Source organism: Hevea brasiliensis, chromosome 2 (assembly GCF_030052815.1).
Source record: "Hevea brasiliensis isolate MT/VB/25A 57/8 chromosome 2, ASM3005281v1, whole genome shotgun sequence".
Classification (NCBI taxonomy): domain Eukaryota; kingdom Viridiplantae; phylum Streptophyta; class Magnoliopsida; order Malpighiales; family Euphorbiaceae; genus Hevea; species Hevea brasiliensis.
The window spans coordinates 114,006,194-114,030,843 of record NC_079494.1 but is presented as its reverse complement, the minus strand read 5'-3'; the positions used below and the strand labels follow the sequence as shown (position 1 = coordinate 114,030,843).

At 32.9% G+C, this 24,650-nt stretch overlaps 3 protein-coding genes across 4 annotated transcripts; 2 read left to right on the top strand and 1 right to left on the bottom strand.

Annotated features, from left to right (window-relative positions):
- The first annotated feature begins 5,863 nt into the window (after window positions 1–5,863).
- On the top strand, window positions 5,864–10,829 carry LOC110661704 (protein ABC transporter 1, mitochondrial). 2 transcript variants are annotated; one of them, XM_021820413.2, is made up of 8 exons: window positions 5,867–6,516; window positions 6,729–6,954; window positions 7,358–7,510; window positions 8,095–8,253; window positions 8,561–8,720; window positions 9,256–9,365; window positions 9,663–9,779; window positions 10,139–10,829. In XM_021820413.2, the coding sequence occupies exons 1-8, from the start codon at window positions 5,993–5,995 to the stop codon at window positions 10,532–10,534; spliced, it is 1,845 nt and encodes a 614-aa protein (XP_021676105.2). In that variant the 5' UTR covers window positions 5,867–5,992; the 3' UTR covers window positions 10,535–10,829. The 2 variants fall into 2 exon arrangements, with proteins under 2 accessions (XP_021676106.2, XP_021676105.2); XM_021820414.2 differs by lacking the exon at window positions 8,095–8,253 and having other exon boundaries at window positions 5,864–6,516.
- A 1,436-nt stretch (window positions 10,830–12,265) lies between these two features.
- Window positions 12,266–16,501, top strand: LOC110661705 (pectin acetylesterase 6). Its single transcript, XM_021820415.2, has 12 exons — window positions 12,266–12,643; window positions 12,795–12,877; window positions 13,074–13,203; window positions 13,304–13,377; window positions 13,979–14,065; window positions 14,145–14,269; window positions 14,360–14,420; window positions 14,629–14,682; window positions 14,804–14,881; window positions 15,439–15,544; window positions 15,657–15,802; window positions 16,148–16,501. The coding sequence occupies exons 1-12, from the start codon at window positions 12,439–12,441 to the stop codon at window positions 16,250–16,252; spliced, it is 1,254 nt and encodes a 417-aa protein (XP_021676107.2). The 5' UTR covers window positions 12,266–12,438; the 3' UTR covers window positions 16,253–16,501.
- A 990-nt stretch (window positions 16,502–17,491) lies between these two features.
- LOC110661706 (uncharacterized) lies at window positions 17,492–19,125 on the bottom strand. Its single transcript, XM_021820419.2, has 2 exons — window positions 18,153–19,125; window positions 17,492–17,942 (listed from the first exon to the last, which is right to left on the bottom strand). Exons 1-2 carry the CDS (start codon window positions 18,937–18,939, stop codon window positions 17,854–17,856), a joined length of 876 nt encoding a protein of 291 aa, XP_021676111.2. The 5' UTR covers window positions 18,940–19,125; the 3' UTR covers window positions 17,492–17,853.
- Between the last annotated feature and the right edge of the window lie 5,525 nt (window positions 19,126–24,650).

The following is a 24,650-nucleotide window of genomic DNA, read 5'->3' as shown; positions in this document are numbered from 1 at the left end:
TTTATACTTTAAAATTTATAAATATTATAATAAATATAATAAAATTTAATATATTATTAAATCTTTATTATGATAAATTATTTGCATAAAATAAAAATTTAAATTATAAATTACAAATTAAAAAAATAGTAGGTAAACAAAATGATGTGAATCTCACATCGTTTCTAAAACTTTGGAAGGCGTCGGCTGCCCTAAAAAGGGTAGCCAAAGCCCCCTCGCATCTCAACTTAAATCATGCGAAATCTTGGGCCTATTTTGGCCTTGCAATTAAATAACTATTTAATTTTAGTTATATTTAATTTAAAAAAATATTTTAAATATATTATAATTTGAATTATATTTAAGTTGAACCTAATGATATATTATTAAATTTTATATATAAAATAAATTAGAGGTAAATAAATATATTGGAATTAATATGTAAAAACAAGACAGACAAATTTATTTTATTTTAAAAATAAATTTAGAAAAAAAAAAGTTAATGTGGACTATAAACACAATTTGATTTGTCTCTAAAAATAGCTTTAAATATAAATAATATAGTTTATAAAAATATATAAAGACAAATTTTTTATTCTTATAAGTTATATTTATAGATAAATATATTTATCTTTTAGAAATTAAATTAATATCTATCGATCACTAAGTATATTTATGGATAATAATAAATAAAATAAATATTTATTTATCTATAAAAAGATATAGAGATAAATAAAAGATTTTTTAAGAAAAATTTTTAAATTTTAATATATTAAATTTAGTGTAATGAAAATATATTATAATTTTAATTAAAATGATATTTATAGATTAAATGATAATATATATTCGGATGTAAATAAGTATTGTACAAGATAGGTGACTTATTTTTTACTCTTAAATCTTTATTTTATTAGATTTTGAGTTCTTTTTTTTTTTTTATAGTTGATCGACTCTTCTAAAACTTAATTTTAGTATAACCAAATTCAACTTAATGATGTTAATAAACTAAATTAAAAAATTAATAAAATAGATTATTAATAAATCAAAACTCTCTTTTCTTAAGTTTAACGATCTCAAATCTTTTTCTTTCCCTGACTTTCCTCGCCAACCAAAAAGTCTCATATAGACTGTAATAACCTGAAAACAAATAAATTATTATTATTATTATTATTTGAAATTTATTTGAAAAGAGTTTTAATAAAAATTGACCTAAATGAAAAAGGTATACTTAATTGAAGAATCCTTAATAGTTTAAGGATCAATGAAAAATTTTACTTTAACTTAAAAAAAAAAATTAATAATAAAAACCAAAACCCCCCACTCCAATTTTCTCACGTTCTCTCTCTCCCTTTTTTTTTTTTTTTTCGTCCATTTCTCCTCCTGCCAGCCAGCTGCCCCCACTATCCACCACCCCGCACCTTTTCCGGCGAGTCATTGGCCAGAAAAATTGTCCCAAGCAATACAACGCAAATTTTGGTTTTTCGGTAGTTTCTTCATTATCTGGCTATCATTTTAGGCCTATTTGATTTAACTGTTGAATACAACTGATAGTTGTTAGCTGATAGCTATTATTGTTAGCTGATAGCCGATAACTAATAGCTGATGATAACTGTTTTATGTTAAGTGTTTGGTAAAATTATATTTAACTGTTGCTGTTAATATGTGAAATGACTAATAAGGGTATATATCATATAATTTATTTAATTTTTAAATAAATATAAAATTATAAATTTATTACATTATATTATTTATTTTATTATTAAATTAATATATTATATTATTTAAATAAATATATAATTATTAATCTATTATATTATATCATTTATTTTATTATTGAAATAAGAAAATAATTATTTTTTAAGATAATTAAATAATTTTAAAAATATAAATAAAATAATAAAATAATTATTATTGTTAATAGAAAAATTTATAATTAATTTTAAGTTTTTAGATATAAATAAATATTTTATGTTATTAATAAAAAAATATTTTAACAAAGTTAAAATACTATTAATTAAAATATTAAAATTACAAATAAAAAATAAAAACATTAATAATATTAATTTTCAAGTTAAATAAAAAAGGATAATATGGTCAAAATAAAAAATAAAACCAAATCAGCTATCAGCTGATGAGAAACAGCTCTAAAAATAGAGCTGATACAAACTGCAGCTGATGGGTATCATATCAATTGCCCATCAGCTTGCCAAACACTATAATTGATGCTCTATTTTTTTAAGCTTGCCAAACACTATAATTTACCTGTTTGGGTGTCCATCAGCTATCAGCTGCACCCAACAGGTAAACTAAACGCCCCCTTAGTATCAAAATGCTCGTCTCTTCATTGGCATCGCGTAGATACCAAGCTTCACGGTATCGTTTTCCAATTTTTGCGAATCTAGCTTTGAAAGTTTTAGTCTATTTTAACTTCTGGACAAATTTCTCTCAAACAGGAATTTTTCTCAAAAATCCGAGTACACTAGTGTATTGTATACTCTGAGAGTTTTGAAAATATACTAATTTGAGAATTTTTTGATACTAAAAATTTTCTGAGACCTATGGGCTTACTGGTACTTTCATTTTTGTACTTTCATTTTAAAGAGATTCCACTGGCGCTCGAGACTGTAATTTCAATTTAAATGGGCGGACCCCGGGACCTGCCTCTTAAGTGGATCAATAGTACAGTCGTTCTTACTATTTCAGATGCCCTGAATGCATTCTAGGTGTCAGAATTTGCGTAGATAACTCCGAACTCAAATTGATCCTTTTTGTCTTAAGTTGAGTTTAGCTTGTTAACTAATAAAATATTCATGAATGATTGAAATGTAGAAATTTCAATTGTGACATTAATATAAAATTATTAAGGACCCTGAAAAATATTTTTAGAATTTTCAGAGTTAATTTGGATCATTTTGAACAATAAATGAATAAATTGTATAAGGTGTTGTTAAGCGTATGTAGATTACAAATTGCATAAATAATAAAAGCATTTTTTAAAATTATATTTTTTTTTCTCTTAATCTAATTTATATACAATTAAAAATTTTAAGTATTAGTTTTAATTAAATTTATATTTTAAAATTTATAAATATTATAATAAATATAATAAAATTTGACATATTATTAAATCTTTATTTACACAAATTAAAAATTTAAATTATAAATTACAAATTAAACTATATATTAGGTAAAATGAAAAAGGTTGCCTAAATGAAAAAGGGTAGACTTAATTGAAGAATCCTTAATAGTTTAAGGATCAATAAAAAAAATTTTGCTTTAAGTTAAAAAAAAAAAAAAAACCAAACCCCCCCCCCCCCCCCCCCCCCCATTTTCTCACGTTCTCTCTCCCTCTCTCTTTTTTGTTTTTTTCCTTTTCTTTCCCTTTCCTCCTTCCTCCTCCATTTCTCCTATGGCCAGCCACCTGCCTCCACTGTCCACCACCCCTGGCAACACTCTGTTACAGCTAGCGCTCCTTTTCCAGCGAGTTATTGGCTGGAACAATTGTCCCACATGATAAAATGCAAAATTTGGTTTTTCGGTCATTTCTTCATCCTCTGGCCACCATTTTCTGCGTTATTGGTATCAAAACGCTCCTCTCTTCATTTGCATCGTGTAGATATCAAGGTTGTGCGGTATCGTTTTTCGATTTTTGCTAATCTAACTTTGAAAGTTTTAACTTATTTTGACTTCTGGATAAATTTCTCTCAAATCAGAATTTTTATAAAAAAATCAAGTATACTAGTGTATTATACACTCTGAGAGCTTTGAAAAGACACCAATTTGAGAATTTTTCTACACTGAAAATTTTTTGAGACCCATGAGCTTGCTAGTACTTTAATTTTGGAGAGATTCCACCGGCGCTCGAGACTACAATTTCGGTTCAGACGTGTGGGCCTCAGGACCCACCTCTTAAGTGGATCAATATTACAGTCGTTCATACTATTTTTAGACACCATGAATGCATTTTAGATGTCATAATTTGCATAGGCAACTCCAAACTCAAATTGATCATTTTTGTCTTAAGTTGACTTTAGCTTGTTAACTAAAAAAATATTCATGGATGATTGAAATGCAGAAATTGCAGTTGTGATATTAATATAAAATTATTAAGGACTCCGAAAAATATTTTTAGAATTTTCATAGTTAATTTGAATAATTTTGAATAATAATAAAGTTTAAACAGCTAGATGGAACGAAACAATTATACTAGTTTAGGTTGTTTTGGTAGGCCCCGGTTTGGCATTATGTTGTGCTGTGTTGTGGGCCTAAGGCTTTTGAATCGTTGAGATATAAGTTGTGTTTTTCTTGTAGGAAGGTTAGGCCCTAGGTATAAGGAAAACTCTATCAAATTCCTAGTAATAACTTAGAAGTCTTTTGTCTATTTACAATTTATTATTGGTCAATTCTTGATAGTTCTTTGATGTATTTGTTTAGATGATCCAAATCGGCCATCTTTGTCTTCTCAGCAAAACTAGTAGGCGTTGGATTGTTTCGTGAGTTGGATATTAATTATATTTTGTAATTTTAATATTATTTATATATTTTTAGCATGCTAATGCATTTTATAAATATATTTACATGCTTAGTTAAATAAATTAGGAGCACTATTATTATTGAATATTTATTTGTTGATAATTACTTGTGTTTGCCGCCCTAGGGATAATTGCTTGAGTTAGTCTTGCTAAACCTAATCCTTTTGGATATGGAAAGTTGGGATGAGGCACGACTTTGAGTTGATCTTGCTGGCTCTCGCACTCAGATTTAAGAGAAAGTCCAGTTTAAGTTGAGCTCGTTAGCAGGCCTTGAATTAAGAAAGTTGGACAGGGGATTAGCTCCCATAGTTATGTATGAAAACACTTTACTGGGTGCGTGTGTAGCTCTAAATTATCTTATTGTGCAAGTACTAAATGATTTACTTGTTGTATATGTTTGGTGTGCATTTCATATTTAGGGATGCATTAGTTGTAGATGGTTATAGAAATATATTTATAATTAACATCTAAATTCTCTTAGTTGAACGGTTATCTCTATTCAATTATTTGTTTTTCAGGTGACAGGTAGATATTATTTAAAAATTAACCTTCTTTCTTTCTCGTGGGGAAATTTTTAACTGTTGATGTATTAAACCTTAGTTAACTTATTTAAATCTAGAACTCCGCATTGACTGTATTAATCATTATTTATGATGTAAAAAAATCAACTTGTTAAATTTATTATGTATGCATAACCTTAGATTTAGGGTGAGCGGAGCTCCCCATTATGGTTTTGATTATGATTATGGCCTTTTAAGAGTAAGCTAAGCTCTCTAAATTATGGAATGTATTGTGTTACAGGTCCAGTAAGTTTTTCTTTCTTTTAGATTGTTTATTTTATGGTCAAACTTTATCCGTTTGTTTCCTTAATTTTTATGCTCCATTGTTGAGTAGTAGACTATTTAGATTTATTATGGGTATCGAGAGTCTTATGTTAACCCAAGTTATAGTGTCGATCCGACCCAGAAATTAAGTCGTAACATAGACTGTGTTAAAGCATCAAAAGATAAAAAGAATATGGAATATTAACTCACGACCCACAAACACAAAGATTCAAAATTTTTTAATTAAAAAAAAATTAAAATCAAGGAGCAAGAATTAGATTTCCTAATACAAATATTCTCTATGATAGATGGTACGTTAGATGGATTCCTATTTTCTTTAGTGCAGCTTTTGCAGTGAAAGTTAAACAGAGCGCGGCCAATTCGATTTGGATTCGTCGGATTCAATTTAAAAGTGGGCCGGACTGAGCATGTGGCCAGGCCTAGTCAATGGGCCAATATAAAATGATTCATTCAAAACCACAGTTACTTCCTCCAATCACATGGACCACGTGACTGCCTACTTTCTTCAGACAATTCGTCTTCCGGCGATTCAAATTTCACTAGCCAATTAAAACATCAAAAAATTGTTTTCAAAAAAAAAAATCGATTTCCAAAATCACTTCCACTATAGTTGCGAGTTACCGGGCGCGCGAAGCTATGAGCTCTTTTAAGCACCTAGGGAGGCTCATTAGCGGCCTCTCTTTAGTTGCTAAGGAGATTGCTAGACGCTCTCAGACTCTTGAACGGCCCGCAGGTGATAATTTCCAAACCCTAATCACCTACGCAGCCAAGAAAGCCCTAGTCTCCGTCACCGATGTATCGGGCCTTACCAAAGGGAAAGTCCGCGAGTTTTCGCCTCCTAAGCCTAAAGAATCCGTCGTTTACTTCGATCATTCGGCTGATTTGGCGGAGCCCCGCCCAGTCCAGCCGCACTCCGTTGCTGATACTGGAAATAGCAATGTTGTTGCTGGAGAAGTTGTTGACGAGAACGTTTCTGAGGACAATCAGGTTTCGAGGAATGAACTTGGTGATTTGGAGAAAGATGGTTTCCAGACTCGGAATCGGGAGGATAAACGAAATGCGGGTAGCGGAGAGGTTGCGCCGGCAGTGGCGACGGAATTGAAGAGGAGGAAGCCGAGGGAGAGGAAAGTTCCTTCGACTCCGTTTTCTAGGGCGCTTGGGTGAGTGTTTTTGTATGTTAATTTGTTTAAATATATGATGTATAAGTTGTTTGTAATATGTGCGTAATGAAAACAAAAATTATGTATAAGTACAGGGGAATAATTTTAGTCCTTAGATGTAGTTGGGAAAATCATTATCCATAAAAAGAATCTGCAATTTATGATATAATGTTTCAACTATCTCATTAACTGAGATCCCATAACTTTTAAAGGTTTGCTGGGCTAGGAGCTGGGCTTGCATGGGGAACAATTCAGGAATCTACCAAGAGGCTTGTCTTTGGTACTCCAAGTTCACAAGACAAGCAATCGGCTCTTTCCCCATTTTTATCTGAAAAAAATGCAGAACGTTTTGCCCTCGCCTTATGCAGAATGCGTGGAGCTGCACTCAAATTAGGACAGATGCTGAGTATACAGGATGAATCTCTTGTTCCTGCTCCGGTATGGTAGCTCATTGGCGTATGTGCTACAATTATGAATTTTAAATCCAGGAGTTTCAATTTACCAAGTGTATTGGTGGGAGTTGTGGTTTTAAACTTCTGAAATTATGGGGATTGATTATAATGTGGCAATTAGTATAAAATTTTCATTAGTTTCTAGAAACTCTCATGAGTAATGGATGAAATATGCATTGGAATGGCTGGATATGAATAGTAATTGAATGTACATAGCTTGTTTAAGCACGCATGTGGCAATGATCATTGTCATTGGGAAAACAATGATTGTCATGATTTTAATTTTTGATCATTTTTTCCTTCTTAGGACTGTTGATGATCTTTTTTTCTTATTATCTGATAGTTTGTTTTGGCTTTCATGCCATTTATGAAATCTTTCTTTTTGGTAGATCTTGGCTGCTTTAGACATTGTCCGTCAAGGTGCAGATGTGATGCCAAGGAGCCAGCTTGATAGAGTTTTGGATAGTGAATTGGGTTCTGACTGGTCAACAAATTTATCTAGTTTTGATTATGAGCCAATTGCTGCTGCAAGTATAGGGCAGGTGATGCAACTTAACTATGTTTTGTTCACTCTGCCATTTGACTGCTGGCCTTTTATTCACTTTGCATTGAGTTTCCTAGGCTTCCTAAATTAAATAAAGAGAGAGGCTACTCCGTGATGATAGCTTTGTTTAACTACCTACAGCAAGATATTTCTGGTTTGGTTGTCCAATTTGTCATTAGTTCACTGCATGAACAGTTGAGGAGATATATTTTGTCTGTCAACTTCCAACTATTACAAGATTCGCTTACCAGTTAAATTTCAAATGTTATTAGTTTGAATATTGGTTTTCTATGCTAGTAACTGGCAATTATAGAAGCTATGGAAGCATATCCTATATGGTCTTCACTGCCTTATATGTGAATCTTACTTCTTGATTCCCTTCTTTCCTGGCTTACATTTCTGTTATTCATGTTTAAAGCTATAATGTTGGTTCTTATTTATGTTGTTCCATTCTCACACTAGTTATATCATACGATATGATGGTATTAGGCAAACTTTCATGTGCATGACTATCATCAAGTTTCCATGTACTTCTGTATTGTTTAGGCTTACTCTGGCCTTGCTATTCTGAAATTGCTATAGGTGCACCGAGCAGTTACAAAGGATGGTATGCAGGTTGCAATGAAAATTCAGTACCCTGGCGTTGCCAATAGCATTGATAGTGACATTGAGAATGTGAAACTTCTCTTAGATTATACAAACCTAATTCCAAAAGGACTTTATCTCGAAAGAGCTATGAAGGTATGCATGTATATTTAACCGTAGATGCATACAATTATGTTTATCCTTTCAAGCTATGGTGCAGTCTTTACTCTTATATGCTTGCAGAGTATTCAAAATGAAGTCTAGGCTTCTCATGGTCTGATGCAAAATTCTGCCTCTATTCTATTTCTTTTCTATGTGCCCACTGTTTTACACTTTTATTTTATACATCACTCGTTTGTGCTTCATAAATTGGTCAATTGTCCATGGTGGCTGTAAAAGATGAGAAAATGTCTTAAAATGGCTGGAAGTGGATGCTAATATTCTTCATTGGATTCTTTTCAAGGTAGCAAAAGAGGAATTGTCCCGTGAATGTGACTATGAGTTGGAGGCAACCAACCAGAAAAGGTTCCGTATGCTACTTTCTGATACTAAGGGGTTTTATGTTCCAATGGTTATAGATGAACTTTCCTGCAAGAGAGTCTTAACTACTGAACTTATCTCTGGTAAGTGGTAATAGCATTATTGCTTTTTCTTTTATCTTTCTTTTCTAATTAAATGGGTTGGTGAAATGCTTCTGTTGTTTTGAAGTACATTAATGATCAGTAACTATATTGTTATCTCTCCTTCTTGATGCATCATGCTTCACACCATTAAATTCTCATTTTCGATTCACTTTTTGCCTTTTTTTTTTTCTCACTTTTTCTAGAACAAAAACATTCAATTTGTATTTCAAGGTGTCTCTTGAGGGACTCAGCAAAAAAAATTAAATGGAATGACATGTGATGAGCAAAAAGTTCCAGTAGGATAGCCCTTTCTGCTTTAAAGTAGCAGCAAATCTTATTCTAGGTTTACATTGCATGAGAGGATTTTGAACTAGAATTTTCTAGAAATATGGATAAACTTTTCTCCCTTTTCTTTTAAAATTAATGTAAAATATCACTAGGATTCTTCTTCTGCTGCTCGTTCTCTGCTTTCTCCTCATTGGTAGATTAACTTTGTTTGATTTCATCTTTTAACATGATGCTGTGCTTACTACAGGAATTCCAATTGATAAGGTGGCATTACTAAACCAAGAAACTCGTAATTATGTTGGGACAAAGTTGTTAGAACTCACATTGATGGAGTTATTTGTCTTCCGATTCATGCAGGCAAGCTTTTCTCTCTTTCTTTCTCTATTTTTTTTTTTTTAAAGAAGTTTTATTACGAATGAATTAGTCTAGTGTCTGCTCTTCTCCTTGTCATGGCTTGTCAAATGCTCTCGAAGCTTATTTTACTTTTCCGTTAATCTTTTGGATAATCTTTAATTATCTTCTGGTTGTTCGTAAGTGTGAATGGCCCTTAGGTCTTAATTTTGTCATTGTTGTTTGAAATTGCAGTTGCTTTTATAGCAAGTTTACTGAAGTAGTCATCTGGCTTTTGGTTGTATTTTGATTGTCCTAGTACAGACTGATCCTAATTGGAGTAATTTCCTGTATGATGAGGCCACAAAAACTGTTAATCTCATCGACTTTGGAGCAGCGCGGGATTATCGTAAAAGATTTGTTGATGACTATTTAAGAATGGTAATCCCTTTTGCTATAACTTTATCAGTTCACAAAAAACTTCAATTGTTCAACTTGTTGTATGGGTATGGGTGTATTTACTGTTCAGTCATGCCTTGACGTGCCCTCAACCAAAGAGTTTACTAAATAGTGATGAAACTTTTGAGATGTTTTGAGATTGTATGTTACGGAAGGTCGAAGTTTGAGCAGAACATTTGGGTTTTAATTTTGGTTTTTCCATGGCTACTCGAGCTACAATTTTCCAAAAATTTGAGCCACTGAACGCTAATATTTGACACCAGTAACGTTGTAACTGTTTGGATTCCTTATCATCCTTTAAACTGTATACTCTGACAACCTTCACTCGTTTATGTGATTAGGTCATAGCATGTGCAAATAGTGAGAGGGATGCAGTGATTGAGATGTCAAGAAGACTTGGGTTCCTTACTGGAATGGAGTCAGAGATAATGTTAGATGCTCATGTTCAAGCTGGTTTGATTGTGGGATTGCCATTCTCTAAGCCAAGCGGATTTGATTTCCGATCCACCAACATTACCCAAAGTGTTACAAATCTTGGTGCTACAATGCTTAAGCACAGGCTCACACCACCACCGGAAGAGTCTTACAGCCTTCATAGAAAGCTTTCAGGTGCTTTTTTGGCTTCCATCAAGCTTGGTGCCACTGTACCATGTAGAGAGCTATTGCTTGAAGTCTATGAGAATTATCAGTTTGGTGAAGATGAAGGTGAGATGTTATCAAGCAGCTCTCTTTCTTGATAGGTTCCTTATATCTGTTCTTTTGGGATATATATATTTTTTTGATGTATTCAATAAAATGAGGGATGAAATTGTTCATCCAAGCAATGTAGGCAAGTCTTTTTTTTGCCTCAAGCGGAATGATGGGTGTAGGTTTTAGCTCCTCAGAATGAGAGATATATTAGTTTGCTCCACGAAGACAGAATTGAGCTAGAATCACCCATCTGCATGTATAAACCTTCATTTTTTGTCAACAGTTAAGATAAACATACATCTGCAATTTTCTTACTACAATGGGAATTCTGATTTTGTTTAATCCGAGAATTCTTCTCAGCAGTTTTTTCATTTTTATTGATGTCATTAATCCTGTGTGGCTGGACTCGGCTACTCGGGGATTTTTTTTTTCTTATCTTGAATAAGATTTAAATATTTTTAATGAGCTTTTTTCGTGGAATCTAGATTTGTTATCTATGTATTTAATCTTTTTTTTTTAACCTATCGGCTCTTAAAGATAGAATTTAATATCTTACCCTCTAAAGTGACTCTAATATCATTGAATTAATGCTTATTATAGGTGATCATGAATTTTCCATCCCCCAAGTAACAAATGTCAGTTGTAGGGTTGCAATTAATGAAAAGCACATTAATATTATGTTAAGATAAATAAATTGCATGAAAGTAATCCCGTAGTTTTATGTTTGGAGCCATTAAATTTGTTGGTTAAAATTGTAGAATTTTTAATTTTATTAAATAAATCATCGTTAAATCAAAATTTATCAAAATGGGCAAATTTTCAAATAAATTTCATAGTGCTAAAACAGGACTACTGGACTACAACAAAATTTTATTTATGGCGATAATATTAATGACTTTGACATTTTTCCTTTCTTCAGTAATACGTGCTTTTCTGTCTTTTAGTTATAATTTTTATAAAAATTGTGTGTTTTTCTTATAAAAAAGGCAGGGCGTTTTAGAAAATAAATTAATTAATTTGTTAATTTCATTTTATAAATATTATTCCAAATACAAAACACACAATTTGATTGATGTGATACCAAGCATAAATTCAATTAGGGTTAAAAATTTAATTTAATTAATTTTTAGAATTTTTATATTTAAAAATTTAATAAGTGAATGAATTTAATTTTTTTTAATTTAAAATATTGCAAATTATTTTTTCAAAAGAAGCTAAAAATAAATTCTTAAATGAGATTTATTTAAAAATGAAATGTGAATAATCACAACCCAGATCACATTCGCGATTAACTGTTAGTTTAATTGACCTTTTTTTTCGTATTTTAACATTCACGAGCCAGCTTTTCTGTGGTTAATGTTTGATGAAAGCAGTTGTAGAGCGCAGAAAGTTGACAAGGATACAATGTAGGAAAATTTTTGTCCAAACGGTTGATTATAAATTTAAGAAATAAATAGTTAAGATTTATATATTTTATTAAGTAATCTCAGAGTGATTTGTTTCACGATTAATTATTAGATATATTATAAATATTAAAAAATAATATTTTTTTCTCTTACATAAAATAAATCTTTTTTATAATATAAAAAATAAATCTCTCGTAATTATAAGGTAGGATAAACACGTTTAATAATTCCTCTGTTTTACTGTTTGTCTGTGGAATAGGTGTTTCCCAATAAAACAAAGTGCCTTTTTTTTTTTTTTGTCAAAAAACAAAGTGCAATTTTAAAACTCTGAAAAAGGAGACTTACAGCACATGTCATTCTTGACTAAAAAAAAAGAAACAAAAAACCTCTGAATATGGTAACTCCAACCATTATTCTTTTTTACTCGCTTTCAATAATGGCCTAACGGTTGTTTTCCTCCAGCATTCACCGAGTTGCCAAGTCGAATAACTCCCCCCCTGCTTTTCAAGAATTTCCTTCTAGTTGGATAGGCAGAGAGTGAGGATATGAAGCAGGAGGTGAGAAGAGTGTTGATGTCCTTTTACGCTTGTAGTGTGATTGGGATGGTTTTGGGCGGATCTCTGGATGTTTTTGAAGATTTCAAAACCCTCTCATTTCTGGAGAGTGATGCGGTTTCCCTTTCTTCACCTGCTGCCAAACCTCTTATGGTCGACCTCACTCTTATCCAGGGAGCTGACTCCAAAGGAGCTGGTACTAACCCCTCTCTCTCTCTCTCGTTGTACATGTATTCAAGTTCACATTTGATTATTAAACGACATTGATAAGAAATTTTGTCTCTGAATGCTTCTTTTAGAACATTTTCAATACTAGCATGACATGTTTTAATGTCTTCTCATGGCAGTCTGCTTGGATGGAACACTGCCTGGTTACCACTTGCATCGTGGGTCTGGATCGGGTCAAAACAGTTGGCTCATTCAGTTGGAGGTGTGTGGGACAACCTTTGCATTGGCATTCTGTATTGTGGCCTTATAATGTTGAATTCTTCAAGTTCAACTGGGCTATCATTGTTGAACAAGTAGCCTATCATTTCACTAAAACATTAGTCTTGCTGCTCTCTTATTTTTCTGTTACTTTGTTAGTGTTAGAAGATGCCACTTGACTAAAAGGTGCCTTGGTGCAGGGAGGTGGTTGGTGCGATACCATAGAGAACTGTGTTTACCGCAAAACTACACGCCGTGGTTCATCAAAATTTATGGAAAAGCAAATACCATTCACTGGGATTTTGAGCAATAAAGCAGAAGATAATCCTGGTTTCTCCAAGACATAGAAACTTCTTTTTCTCTTGCTATATTGATTAGAGGTTCTGAATTCTGATTCCTTTATGTGGATGGTGGTTTCATATGCTCGCAGATTTGTTTAACTGGAACAGGGTAAAGCTACGATACTGTGATGGGGCATCTTTTAGTGGGGACAGTAAGAATGAGGTTGGTTGAAGTATCTGGTTCTTCTTAATTATTCTGTGAACAATTGATCATCAAATACAAGTTCTTTCATAAATGGCTTCAAATATGCCATATTGCTACTTATATCATTGACACTGAAGAGAATTGATTTGGGTTAAATCACTTAATGGAACAGGTTAGAATGTACCAGCTAGGATATATAATTGCACTTTCTTGCTTTCGATTGTCAGATCATCTGTTATTTTGATATTTCATATGGGATATGGTCTTTATACTTAATGATGGTTTTTGGCATTCTTTGAAGTTCTGATAGCCTCACAATTGCATTAGTCATGACGGTGTCAAGAAGCTCATCTTGGTGATCACTCCTTCCACCCTCCAATAGACCCATTAGTTATATCAACCTGATTTGTTCTCTAATTTCCTAGATTGTCAAACATTGGCAATATCACATATGACGAACTAAACTAAGATTTTCCATACTATTAAAAGCATGGTCATAAAATGTTTGGATTTCACATATGATGTTAGCATGGAAGATTATGGAAGGAAGCAAATTGGATTAAAGGTTTTATTTAGCATTTGCAATTGCAAAGGCTTTAAAATAGTACTTTTCTTTTAGGCTGCTCAGCTTTATTTTCGAGGACAACGTATATGGTCAGCTGCTATGGAGAAACTAATGGCTGAAGGAATGCAAAATGCCAGTCAGGTGTTCAATTTTATTATTTCTTTTTCAATTGTCATTAGTCTTCATATTTCCAGCCACTCTGTGAACATTTGTATTTCAGGCTCTTCTTTCTGGATGCTCTGCTGGAGGTCTGGCATCCATATTACACTGTGATGAGTTCGGGGACTTGTTTCCACAATCAACCAAAGTGAAATGCTTAAGTGATGCTGGACTGTTTCTTGATGTGTAAGAAACATTTCTTCATTTACCTTTCTATGATTTCTATTGGTGCATATAGTTGGCTTATTGTCATTTTTTACTTTAAATCTGCTGCAGAATTGATGTGTCCGGTAACCACACGCTACGGAATATGTATGAGGGTGTAGTTACCATGCAGGTAGAACTACTTTCATGCTTGTGAAAAATTATTCTTTTCTTTATTATTTTGGAATAATATTTACTGAAACCTGAATGTTCGGATCTGAGCTTTTACATGGTTTATTAAAAAGTTGGGGTACTCCCTGTCTAAGTTTTATGGATTTTCATCAACTTTCCGCTCAACATTTAACCATTAATTAAATATTGGCATCTGTATGAAATTTTAGGAAGTGCAAAAGAATCTGCCAAGTACTTGTGTCAGCCACCTGGATCCAACTTCGGTAATCATCTATCTTTTTCTTTATCGTTTTGCAGTTGCATGATTGGATCTTAATCCCTTGAAGTTAATATAAGAGAATTTATGACTCTCTCTCTCTCTCTCTCTCTCTCTTTCTTATGCAGTGCTTCTTCCCCCAGAATTTGATTGCAAATATTAGAACTCCATTATTTATTCTCAATGCAGCCTATGATACATGGCAGGTAATCATTCTTTATATTTTACTTTATCTTCCAATGGCAATTTATATGCTAACTAATATTTAGGGCAAGATCTGTTTATAACGTTGTATATAAGCATTCTCAAATATCTACCAATAAGGATGGTTGGTTTTCCAGCGAAGGGATCTTCTGTGAATTAATCCCCAGAAACCATGGTTCAAACAAAAAGATTAGACTTTTTTATTTTTTCAGTGGGAAGATTTGAATTTAAGAACCAGGTATATAGAACTCTAGACAGGGACATCAGGCATAAAAAATTGTTGCAGCCAACTTCAACTATTTTGAGACTCACTATGTGTTAAATTGGAAAAATTATACCATGAAACCTATGCATGTACAACGGTTTCAGTGAAATCATTAATTGTGGTGAGTCTCGCGTGCGTCCCACCAGGATCAACGGTTATAATAAAATCGTTGTATGCACAATGGTTTTACTAAACAAAAATTCATTAAATTGAGTTGAATAATACAAGACCATGTTGAATATTACTTCTGTTTAGTATTGGATAACTTGGATTGCTTCTATTTAATTTTATCAGCTGCACGCAAGTATAGCTCCTAAATCAGCTGATCCTCAAGGTTCTTGGAATAAATGCAAACAAAATCACGCAGAATGCAATTCATCACAGATCCAGATTTTGCAAGGTGACTTGAGTTCAACTTTTTTGTCCTTGATTTTCCATTACTCACTACCATTCAATTCATGGGGATATTAATATATCATATTGGCTTCTGTCCTTTCTCTCATGTGGGACAGACTTCAGGAATCAAATGCTGAAAGCCTTAAATGTCTTCTCAATGTCAACTCAAAATGGTTTATTTATAAATTCTTGCTTTGCTCATTGCCAATCTGAGAGACAGGATACATGGTTTGCTGCTGATTCTCCCCTCCTCCAGAACAAGGTACCCCGTTTTTTCTGTCATAGAAACATCAAAGCAAACATAGAAGAGATATCTACAAGCAATCTGTTCTTTTCTCTTATTTCTTTTTCAACGATAAACCCTTTATTGTCATACAGCTTTATTGAGTCAATGTCTGATTTGAAGCAGAAAAAACAGCATCACGTGTTGACTTGAGTGCATTAGAGAGCATATTTATTGTCCAGCTTTAGCTCGCTGTTCCAGTTACTTGAATGAATGAGCTTATTTGTATATATGTGCAATCATATGATGTGTGTATAAAACTTTTAACGTTGCATTATATAAGAATGCCATCCATTGTAATTATGTTATGTTATCGATATGCAGAGGATCGCTCAATCTGTTGGAGACTGGTATTTTGATCGAATTGACGTTAAAGCTATTGACTGTGCATACCCTTGTGACAACACTTGCCACAATCTAGTTTTCTAGTGAGTGAAGAACTCGTCTGCTTCGCATTACTTTTCTTCATGCATCCTTCCAAATTGCAATTTCTAGAGATTGTAACATTCATTTATCATGACCTCAAGTCATTATTTGCTGAAGAATGCAAAAGCAATGACTAGCATAATTCTTCCTACAATGTGCTTGAACATATGATTTATTACTTGTTCTTTTTTATCTCAGTAGAACATTCAAGTTTGAGATGTTTCGAGATAGCTAAGCTTTATGCTTCTTTCACTCTTCCTATAGCCACCCTTTCCCTGTGGTTTTCATTAATGTTTTCTTTCCTTACAAATGTTCACGATACGAAGTCTAGGAGAACACTTTTAAGTTAGTCAGCAAGCGCCAAACAGTAACTTATAAATGCCCAAAAATTATGGGTCAGGACTAGACCTGTTCAACGACTGGGCTCAAGTTGGGCCAGGGCCAAAAAGGCTGTGCCCAATCCAGGCCCATTTATATTCTGTGGTTTCTAAAGTCGCCTAATTTGAATGGATATACAAGTTATGTGAGTACTTGCTTTTCTGCAAGGCGCATGCACCGTCTTTATTCTGAATTTTCTCTCAATTTCAACTATGAAAGACTGAAGATGGCATCTTCTCTGCAGTGACGTTACTTTAACTATATGATTCTCCCAATCCTCAAGATTAACCTTTACCTCGCTAAATCTGCTTAGTTCCATCTTGATGTCAATAACATGTTCCAAAAGCACCCAGGGGTTCCATTTGGATCATTGAATTGCAAGTCACAAAAAGGTAAAATCCATTGTTTAAGGCTTATTTTCACAGCAACCACTGTTTCATGTCTTTCTCATGTTGCTATTTGCAGCTGCCATTGTTGTTATCATTCATTACATGAAACTGATCAGCGAACAGCGAGGTATATTTCTGGAGGTTGAGAATTAGTTTTGGTATGTTCACATCTGATATCTTAAGGGTCGTCACTGTCAACTACCCAGATTTTTTTTTTGCAATTATTTAGGAGTTCTTTTATAACTATAGGATTACTGAGCAGTTCTCAACTTCGAGTCAAAGATTGGTTAGGGGCAATTAGTTGCCACTCTTGCGGAGAAAATCGAGAAGAATTTCTAAGCTGAACGAAATCATCATTGATAACGTAAAGCCCTAAAGTCACAAGTAACTTAACCTTCTTGTTCTTTCCCCATTTTAACAATCAATCTCACTCTCAATACTGCAATATCCGCTCATCAAATTAATCTTAACTCAATAACAAACTGTGTAAAGTGAATACAAGCTCCCAAAAAATTACAACAGTAACAATCAACTGTTTTGAGTCAACCAGGATGCCTCCAACCCTGATCGATCGTCTGATCTATTTACAACAACTGAAACATGTACAGTAACTAAGCAGTGAGAGACTCCGACCTGAAATCCCAACACCACAATCCACATTACAAAATGGATAACCTTCAAAAAGGAAACTTTTGTTTCTTAACAAGCCAACCTCAATACCTAGATGAATAATAAAAGATTATATCTATCCTTCAAAAAAAATTTTTTTTTCCTTTTTCCCTTTTTTTTTTTTTTTTGGTTTAAGATAGAGAGCAAAGGCGCAAAAAGAAACACGGTTCAGATGCCGCCGTGTCGAGACGCAGATGCAAGCGCCACTGCCTGAGCCCATACCTTTAGCCGGGCCTTCACTTCTCGTGGATCATCACCTGTTAAACAAAGTTAATTAATACTCAATTAGACGCACGCAAATCCATACAAAGTTTTAAGCTTTAAGCCCCAATGCAAGTAACTTGAAAGAAAAACAGCAATAATCGACAGTGTTCAATTAATTTTTAGTCGCTCATTTCAATCTGTGATCCAAAATCTTGTGCTTCAGGGTGAGAATGAAGAGAGATTGTTAGATATCGAACACTAACCAGGGCTAGAAATCCGCCAGTTGGCGATAGGCGAATTGCCACCGCTGCTTGTATCAAGGGTAGAACCTGAGAGGGAGACACGACCAGGCATTTCCAGCATGCGCTCATGCTCCAATTCAAACCCAAGATCTCTACAAGCCTTCACTTCGTCCAAGTCCATGCACAATGACCTACTCCCACCCTTTGGCCGAGTTATCAACACCACCCCTCCACCTTCACTCTCCCCACTAAAACTGTTACAGTACCCATAGTAATTACCCATTCCCCCGCCCATACACTCCTCATCTTTCTTTTGACTCTTATTATCACCATCAACCCATCTTTCTCTTATAACCCTTCTTCTCCTCCTCAAATTCTTTCTCGTACTACCCTTTTGAGCTTCATTTTCACTGGCATACTCCTTCGCCCCCACAAGCTTCTTATTTACCAAACCTCCGCCGTTTCTACGGCGAGGCGGCGTCGCTGGAAGAGAGTAGCAACAGGGTTCTTCATCGGAATCTGAGGAGAGGTCAAGCATGCCAAACCCTTCTTTCTCATCGGAGAGTTCCTCATCTGCATCGAAGCTTTCTATGGATAATCTTGACAAGAACAGCCTCATACCATCACAATCTTGATAATCATCATCATCAATAGTATACATAGAACTAGTACACACAGACAACCTGGACAGATTACTGGGTGGAGGATGATGATCATGATCATACCCATCATCAGTATCATGATCATCCTCGTCTTCAAGCATAATAGAAGAAGAAGAAAGCATATTGGAGCTCTCAGCTAACGCCATAATCAAACAGAGAGATTAAAAAACAAAAAGGAGTTCAGAGAAAGGAAAGCGTTCGATCAAAGTATTAAAAAAGGAAAAGGAGATTTGAATTAGTGTAAAATGATTTGTGGCTTTTTGGTTTTCTGTGAATCATTCGTTCTTCATTTGCTGATAAGGTGAAGGTAAACATAATCCTCTCCCCAGCATTCCCATTTGTACAAATTTCATTTCCTCGTAATTCCCAATATGCCCTTCCACGTGTCAATCATGCTTAAATTCATCCTATAATTTTTTCCTCACTCGAAGACTGAGGGGGTAATTACGATAATCATCTACGGGATTATAGGAGGATCAGCGTAGAGAATCAGCCCACTGACACGTAGTCTTATTTAACTCCTGAAGCAGGTAACAGTATAACACAACCCAGTAGCCACTGGCCTGTCCAATGGTGTCTGAGTGAGCATGTGAAGAGGTGGCTGCACCTGCACCTGCGCCTGCACCTGCACCTGCACCGCACGATTTCGTAAACAGGCACGTGAATTCAAAGGGGTCCAAGTCTGTGGTCACGGATCAATAGGCCAAGCACCACCTAGTAGTTCATCGTCTGGGGCTCACACGACTGTGATTGTTCTGGGGCTACTATAATAAATTTAGTTGCAGACCATCATTCAACCTTTTGTACTGATATTTGTTCCATTCGACTCACGCTGTTATCATTGTGTAGTTGAAATTTGGGATCTACCCACCCCCCTCTCTCCACTTGCCTACCATATGTTACTAATTTTGCCAACATCCCTATGGTCTGTCCATTTTTGCTGCTAACATCCCTTCAATCAATATAATATATTAATTTTCTCTTTATCTCTTTTTATTTATTTTAATTTATAAATTTTCTTAAAATAGAACCTAAATCAATTAAATTAAATATAATTTAATATAATTAGACTCTTTAAATTAAGATAATATTTTTAATTAATAAACTATATTTTTCTATAAAAAGATAATTATTGAATATTAGAGTTGGACAGGTTTCACAGCCTAATCAAAACGGAGCTGTTTGGATTATGGGCATTTGATTCGGGATGAGGATCTAAACGTAGCATTATCGTGCAAAATGGCAAAAGCTTTTGCTTTGGCTTTTTAACCTTTTTAGCCTATCAAAGTTAGTGGGGTGAGGCTTATTGCTTCGACTTTTGTCTAGATTCCATTACTCACCTAAAACCAGCGCGCGCCAAATATAGCAGGCTCCTCCTTCGCTTTTCACATTTCCGAAACTGCCCCCCCTCAAAAAATTCTTTCATCTAGGGTAGTTTCGGCAATGGATAAGGATAACGATTTTGGCCCCACAACACTCTGTTTCTTTTGATAATGATGTTTATCATGTGATGTATATAACCGCGTTTAATAGTACAGCTGTCCGCGTTTTTGCTCTCTAACCCATCCTGGCCCGTTGGGGCCCACTCCACCAGGCCCAACAAAACCCACTACACTACTTTACATACGTTGTACGACACGTGGCTGTCAATCCACCCCCCAACGCATCACTTATCCTATCTACTCAGTAAGTGGGTCCCTACTGTTCCACCACATCGAGAAGAGCTGTTGCTATTCTCTCTTTGTTTTTTTAATTAAGTTTTTTTTTTTTTTTTTAATAATTGCTGGCTCACCGACCGTTGTAGACTAATAGGCTTTCTCGCGGATTGATAATTTTGAACACGATCTGAAAATACAATATGAATATGATATAAAAATATATAATTTAGATTAAATTTATTTGTATTTATATTAAATTTGTGTTGATTCATTTATGACACGATTATAATTGTGTCGTATTACGGGTTAATTCGCTAATTCAATTTGATATATTTATGATACGATTTAATATTCGTGTCACGTATTGATCCTTGACTCATAAATTCATTTGATCCACTATAAATTATGAATCCATTTATATAGTGTGTTAAATAAATTAAGTCATATCAAATCGTGTTAAATGAATTATTTCATATTAAATGAATTATTTCATGTTAAATGAATTATATCATATTGAATACATTTAATATAATTTAATATTAATTATATCATAAAATAAAAGAATTATGTTCATATTTAAATTTTTAATATAATTTATTAATTATATTATATTTATATTAACCTTAATTATATTTATATAGCATATTAATACAACACAAACATCATCCATCGACTCAAATTGCCGCCGCTATTTAGCAAGTGCTTTGATGCAATGGAAATGAACGGTTGAAATAATCGATGTGACGATTAATATGTTTACACGTTCATCGTCTTAAATAAGGAAAGGACGATCTGAGTCTGATGATGAACTGTGGAGAGAGGCGATACAACAATGCATCTCGGTGTGTGTGCGGATAGGATCGTTGCACGGTTGATAAGATGGCTCGCGTACACTCCCATCCCATACAGAATTGTTATGCGTAGCGACCTGGTTGGACAATTTCGTCAACAGACGGCTGAATCTCCACAGTCACATCGCGGGCACATTTTATTTTTTCTTCCCATAGAATGTGTGGCTTAAATGATTAATGACATCTCTTTTTTTTTTTAATATTATTATTGTTGAAAATTATAATATAAATCTTTTAATTATTGGATCTGTGGTCAAACCTACCCGATTTAATATTTTTAAAATAGTATTATTTGCATATAATATAAGGAAAAATTGAATGTTCAGAGATCCCGAGCTTTGTCATTATCTGATTTTTTTTTTTTCTTTCTTTCGGTTTTTCATGTTGTCTTACAGTGTTTGGGAAGGGAAGAGAGAAAAGAAAATATGAAAGAAAAATAATTTTATTTTTTATTATTTTTATTTAAATTTATTGAATTAATTTTAAGTTGTCAAAATTAAATTTATAGAGTAAATAGAAATATTTTATTTTTTTTATTTTCTCTTCAAAATAGAAAAAAAGTAGGAAGAAAATATTTAAAATTATAAATATAGCTCTATATTTTATAATTTTTTATTTTAAATTTAGGAATAAAGTTATAATTTTATTATTCATATAATCACTTTTTTTTTAATATTTTTCTCTTTTAATCTAAATAAGAAGAAGAAAAATAATTATTTTTTTATTTTTTTATTTTTTTATTTTTCTACTTTTATTTTTCTTTCCCTCTAAAAGGTTTTCAAACATAATGTTATTCTCTCCCTTGTGCTGTGTTATTTTTTTTACTTGAATTTTAGATATATTTTTTTATAAACTTGAATTGTGACTCGATCTGAAAGTTTGGAAGCTGCGACTCGATCGAGATAAAAAGTGAGATTTGTGGTGGTAGTGAATGGTACCGATCGATAGTATAAATATTATAATATTTTACCCTTCTGTGATAGAGTTGTGATATATTCGAAAAATAAACTAGAGTTAAGGTTTAAGAGTTCTGATTGATTGTATTTTTATCTATAGACATAGACCTTACGATTGAACCACGTTAAATCTTGTATTATTTTTCTTTTCTTTTTAATATTATATAATTATACGATTTGTATGTATATACTTTAGATTTGTCGTATTTATTATAATATGTTAATTTAATAATTTTAATTTGATATTAAAATAAATTTAAATAATTGTTAAAATTTATTGTTAAAAAAAGTTATTTAGATTAAAAATTGAAAGTGAAAAGTAAAGATATAGTATAAAAAGAAATGGAAGAAGAATGAGAGAGTAGAATTTACGAAATTCAATGATAAAATTCTTTAGACCAATTCACAACTCACACGAGGGTTATTATTATAGTCTACAAGTTAATTTCAGACAAGCATTTAATATCAATTGCCGACAGCACACTATTCCAAGCCTACAAGGTTGGAAAGCGAAAGCCGATAGCCAATGTCTACAAGAGGCTCCAAGGCTTGGACCTTAGGGGGTTGGTTGTGAGTGTGAGCGCAATGCAGTGCAAAGATTTCTCTTCTTGTAAGCTATCTAATAGTTAATCAAATTATTTGTATGATTTCCTCCTCGTGATATCTAGATGGGGAAGGGATAAATATATTTTTAATCATTAAATTAAATTATTTTATATTATAATATTATTTAAATGGGATTTCACTGTTTCATCAATATTTTCATATGTAGTATAGTAGTTGACCAGGATTTCATATACTCAAAATAATACAGATAAATTAATTAATTAATTAATTAATTAAAATATATGGAAAGATGGAGAAAAGTTTTTGATTCTGTTGGTAAGTGGTTTAGATTTGGTGAAATTAACATTATTTATTTGTCCTTAGTGAATGTAAATAGACCCCTTGTCTCCCTAACGAAGTAAAATTCCGTGTGAGAGAAAGTCTTTGATTTATTTTTATTTTTATTTTAATTGTCAAATCAAATCAAATCAAATCAATTATTTTGAGAGGTGATGAAAAGAAATACAATGTGAAAGGTATAAAGGAAAATGGAATATAAAGATTGAAGAATATGAATGTGCTTAATTGAATTGGAATTTGGCATCTGGCATTTCTTAATAAATTTATATGTAATATGAAATTTATGTGTGTGTGCATATATATATTGATTTGAACACAGTTTTTAGATAAAAAAAAAATTACAAAAATCCATTCATTTGAAATCACCACAATGGGTGAGAAAATGCAAAGGCCGCAAGCACGGAGCGAAGACCAAAAGTGTGATATATTTGGGACAGCCCATTTTGATGGATTGGTTGGTTTAGGTGTTTTTGCACACACTCTCACCGATCCAATTCCATCATGATCTGGGCTGTGGGTTTATCAACTCAAATACAATTCTTTCTTGATTTTGCACGGCGACTTACGGCTTATTTGATATTGAATTTGAAAGATTAAAATTATTTTTTTAAATAAAAATATCATTTTATGATGTTGTTAAAAAAAGTAATTTGAAAAAAATTATTTTATTATTTTAGTATTTTTATTACTAAATTAATTAAATTTAATTTTTAATTATTTTTTAATAATCTCTAATTAGTATATTTAAAAAAATAATTTTCTCAACAGTAGTTTCAACAACAGTATTAGATCCAAAAATAGAAAATGGCGCTAAAGGAATTATTTAATTAGTTATATTCTCTTTCTGTTATTTTTACTTTCCACGTGTAAATTGTATATTGATAGAAAACTGTTAGTTTGTTACATCCAATAACGAATTCTGTTATAGCTCTGTATATAAATGAATATGCACAGTAATGAAACAACATTACATTCTCTGTAATCAAATTCCTCTCTAAATTCTTCTCATGGTATCAGAGCTATTATTTCTCTGTTCATTTAGTTCTTGAGAATTCTTTAATGGCAATTAATACAAACCTACACAAAATCCTTCTAGCCCATATTATCTTTGTCCAAATGAGAATCCTGCACTGGTCCTTGTGTCACCTATTCTTTCGGGATCCAACTATCATTCCTGGTCCAAAGCTATGCGAGTAGCTCTTTTGTCAAAGAACAAGCTTCGATTCGTGGATGGTACTCTTCCTGCTCCGACAACAATAGATCCTTTATATCCAGCATGGGAACAATGCAATACCATGGTACTTTCATGGCTGATTCATTCTTGATCACCATCCATCACTCACAGCATTATTTGGATAGATAAAGCAGCTGATGTTTGGCAAGATCTAAAAGAAAGATTTTCACAAGATGATATTTTACGCATTCCTAATTTACAAGAAGAAATTTATGCCTTAAAATAGGGAGAAAGATCTGTAATTGATTACTT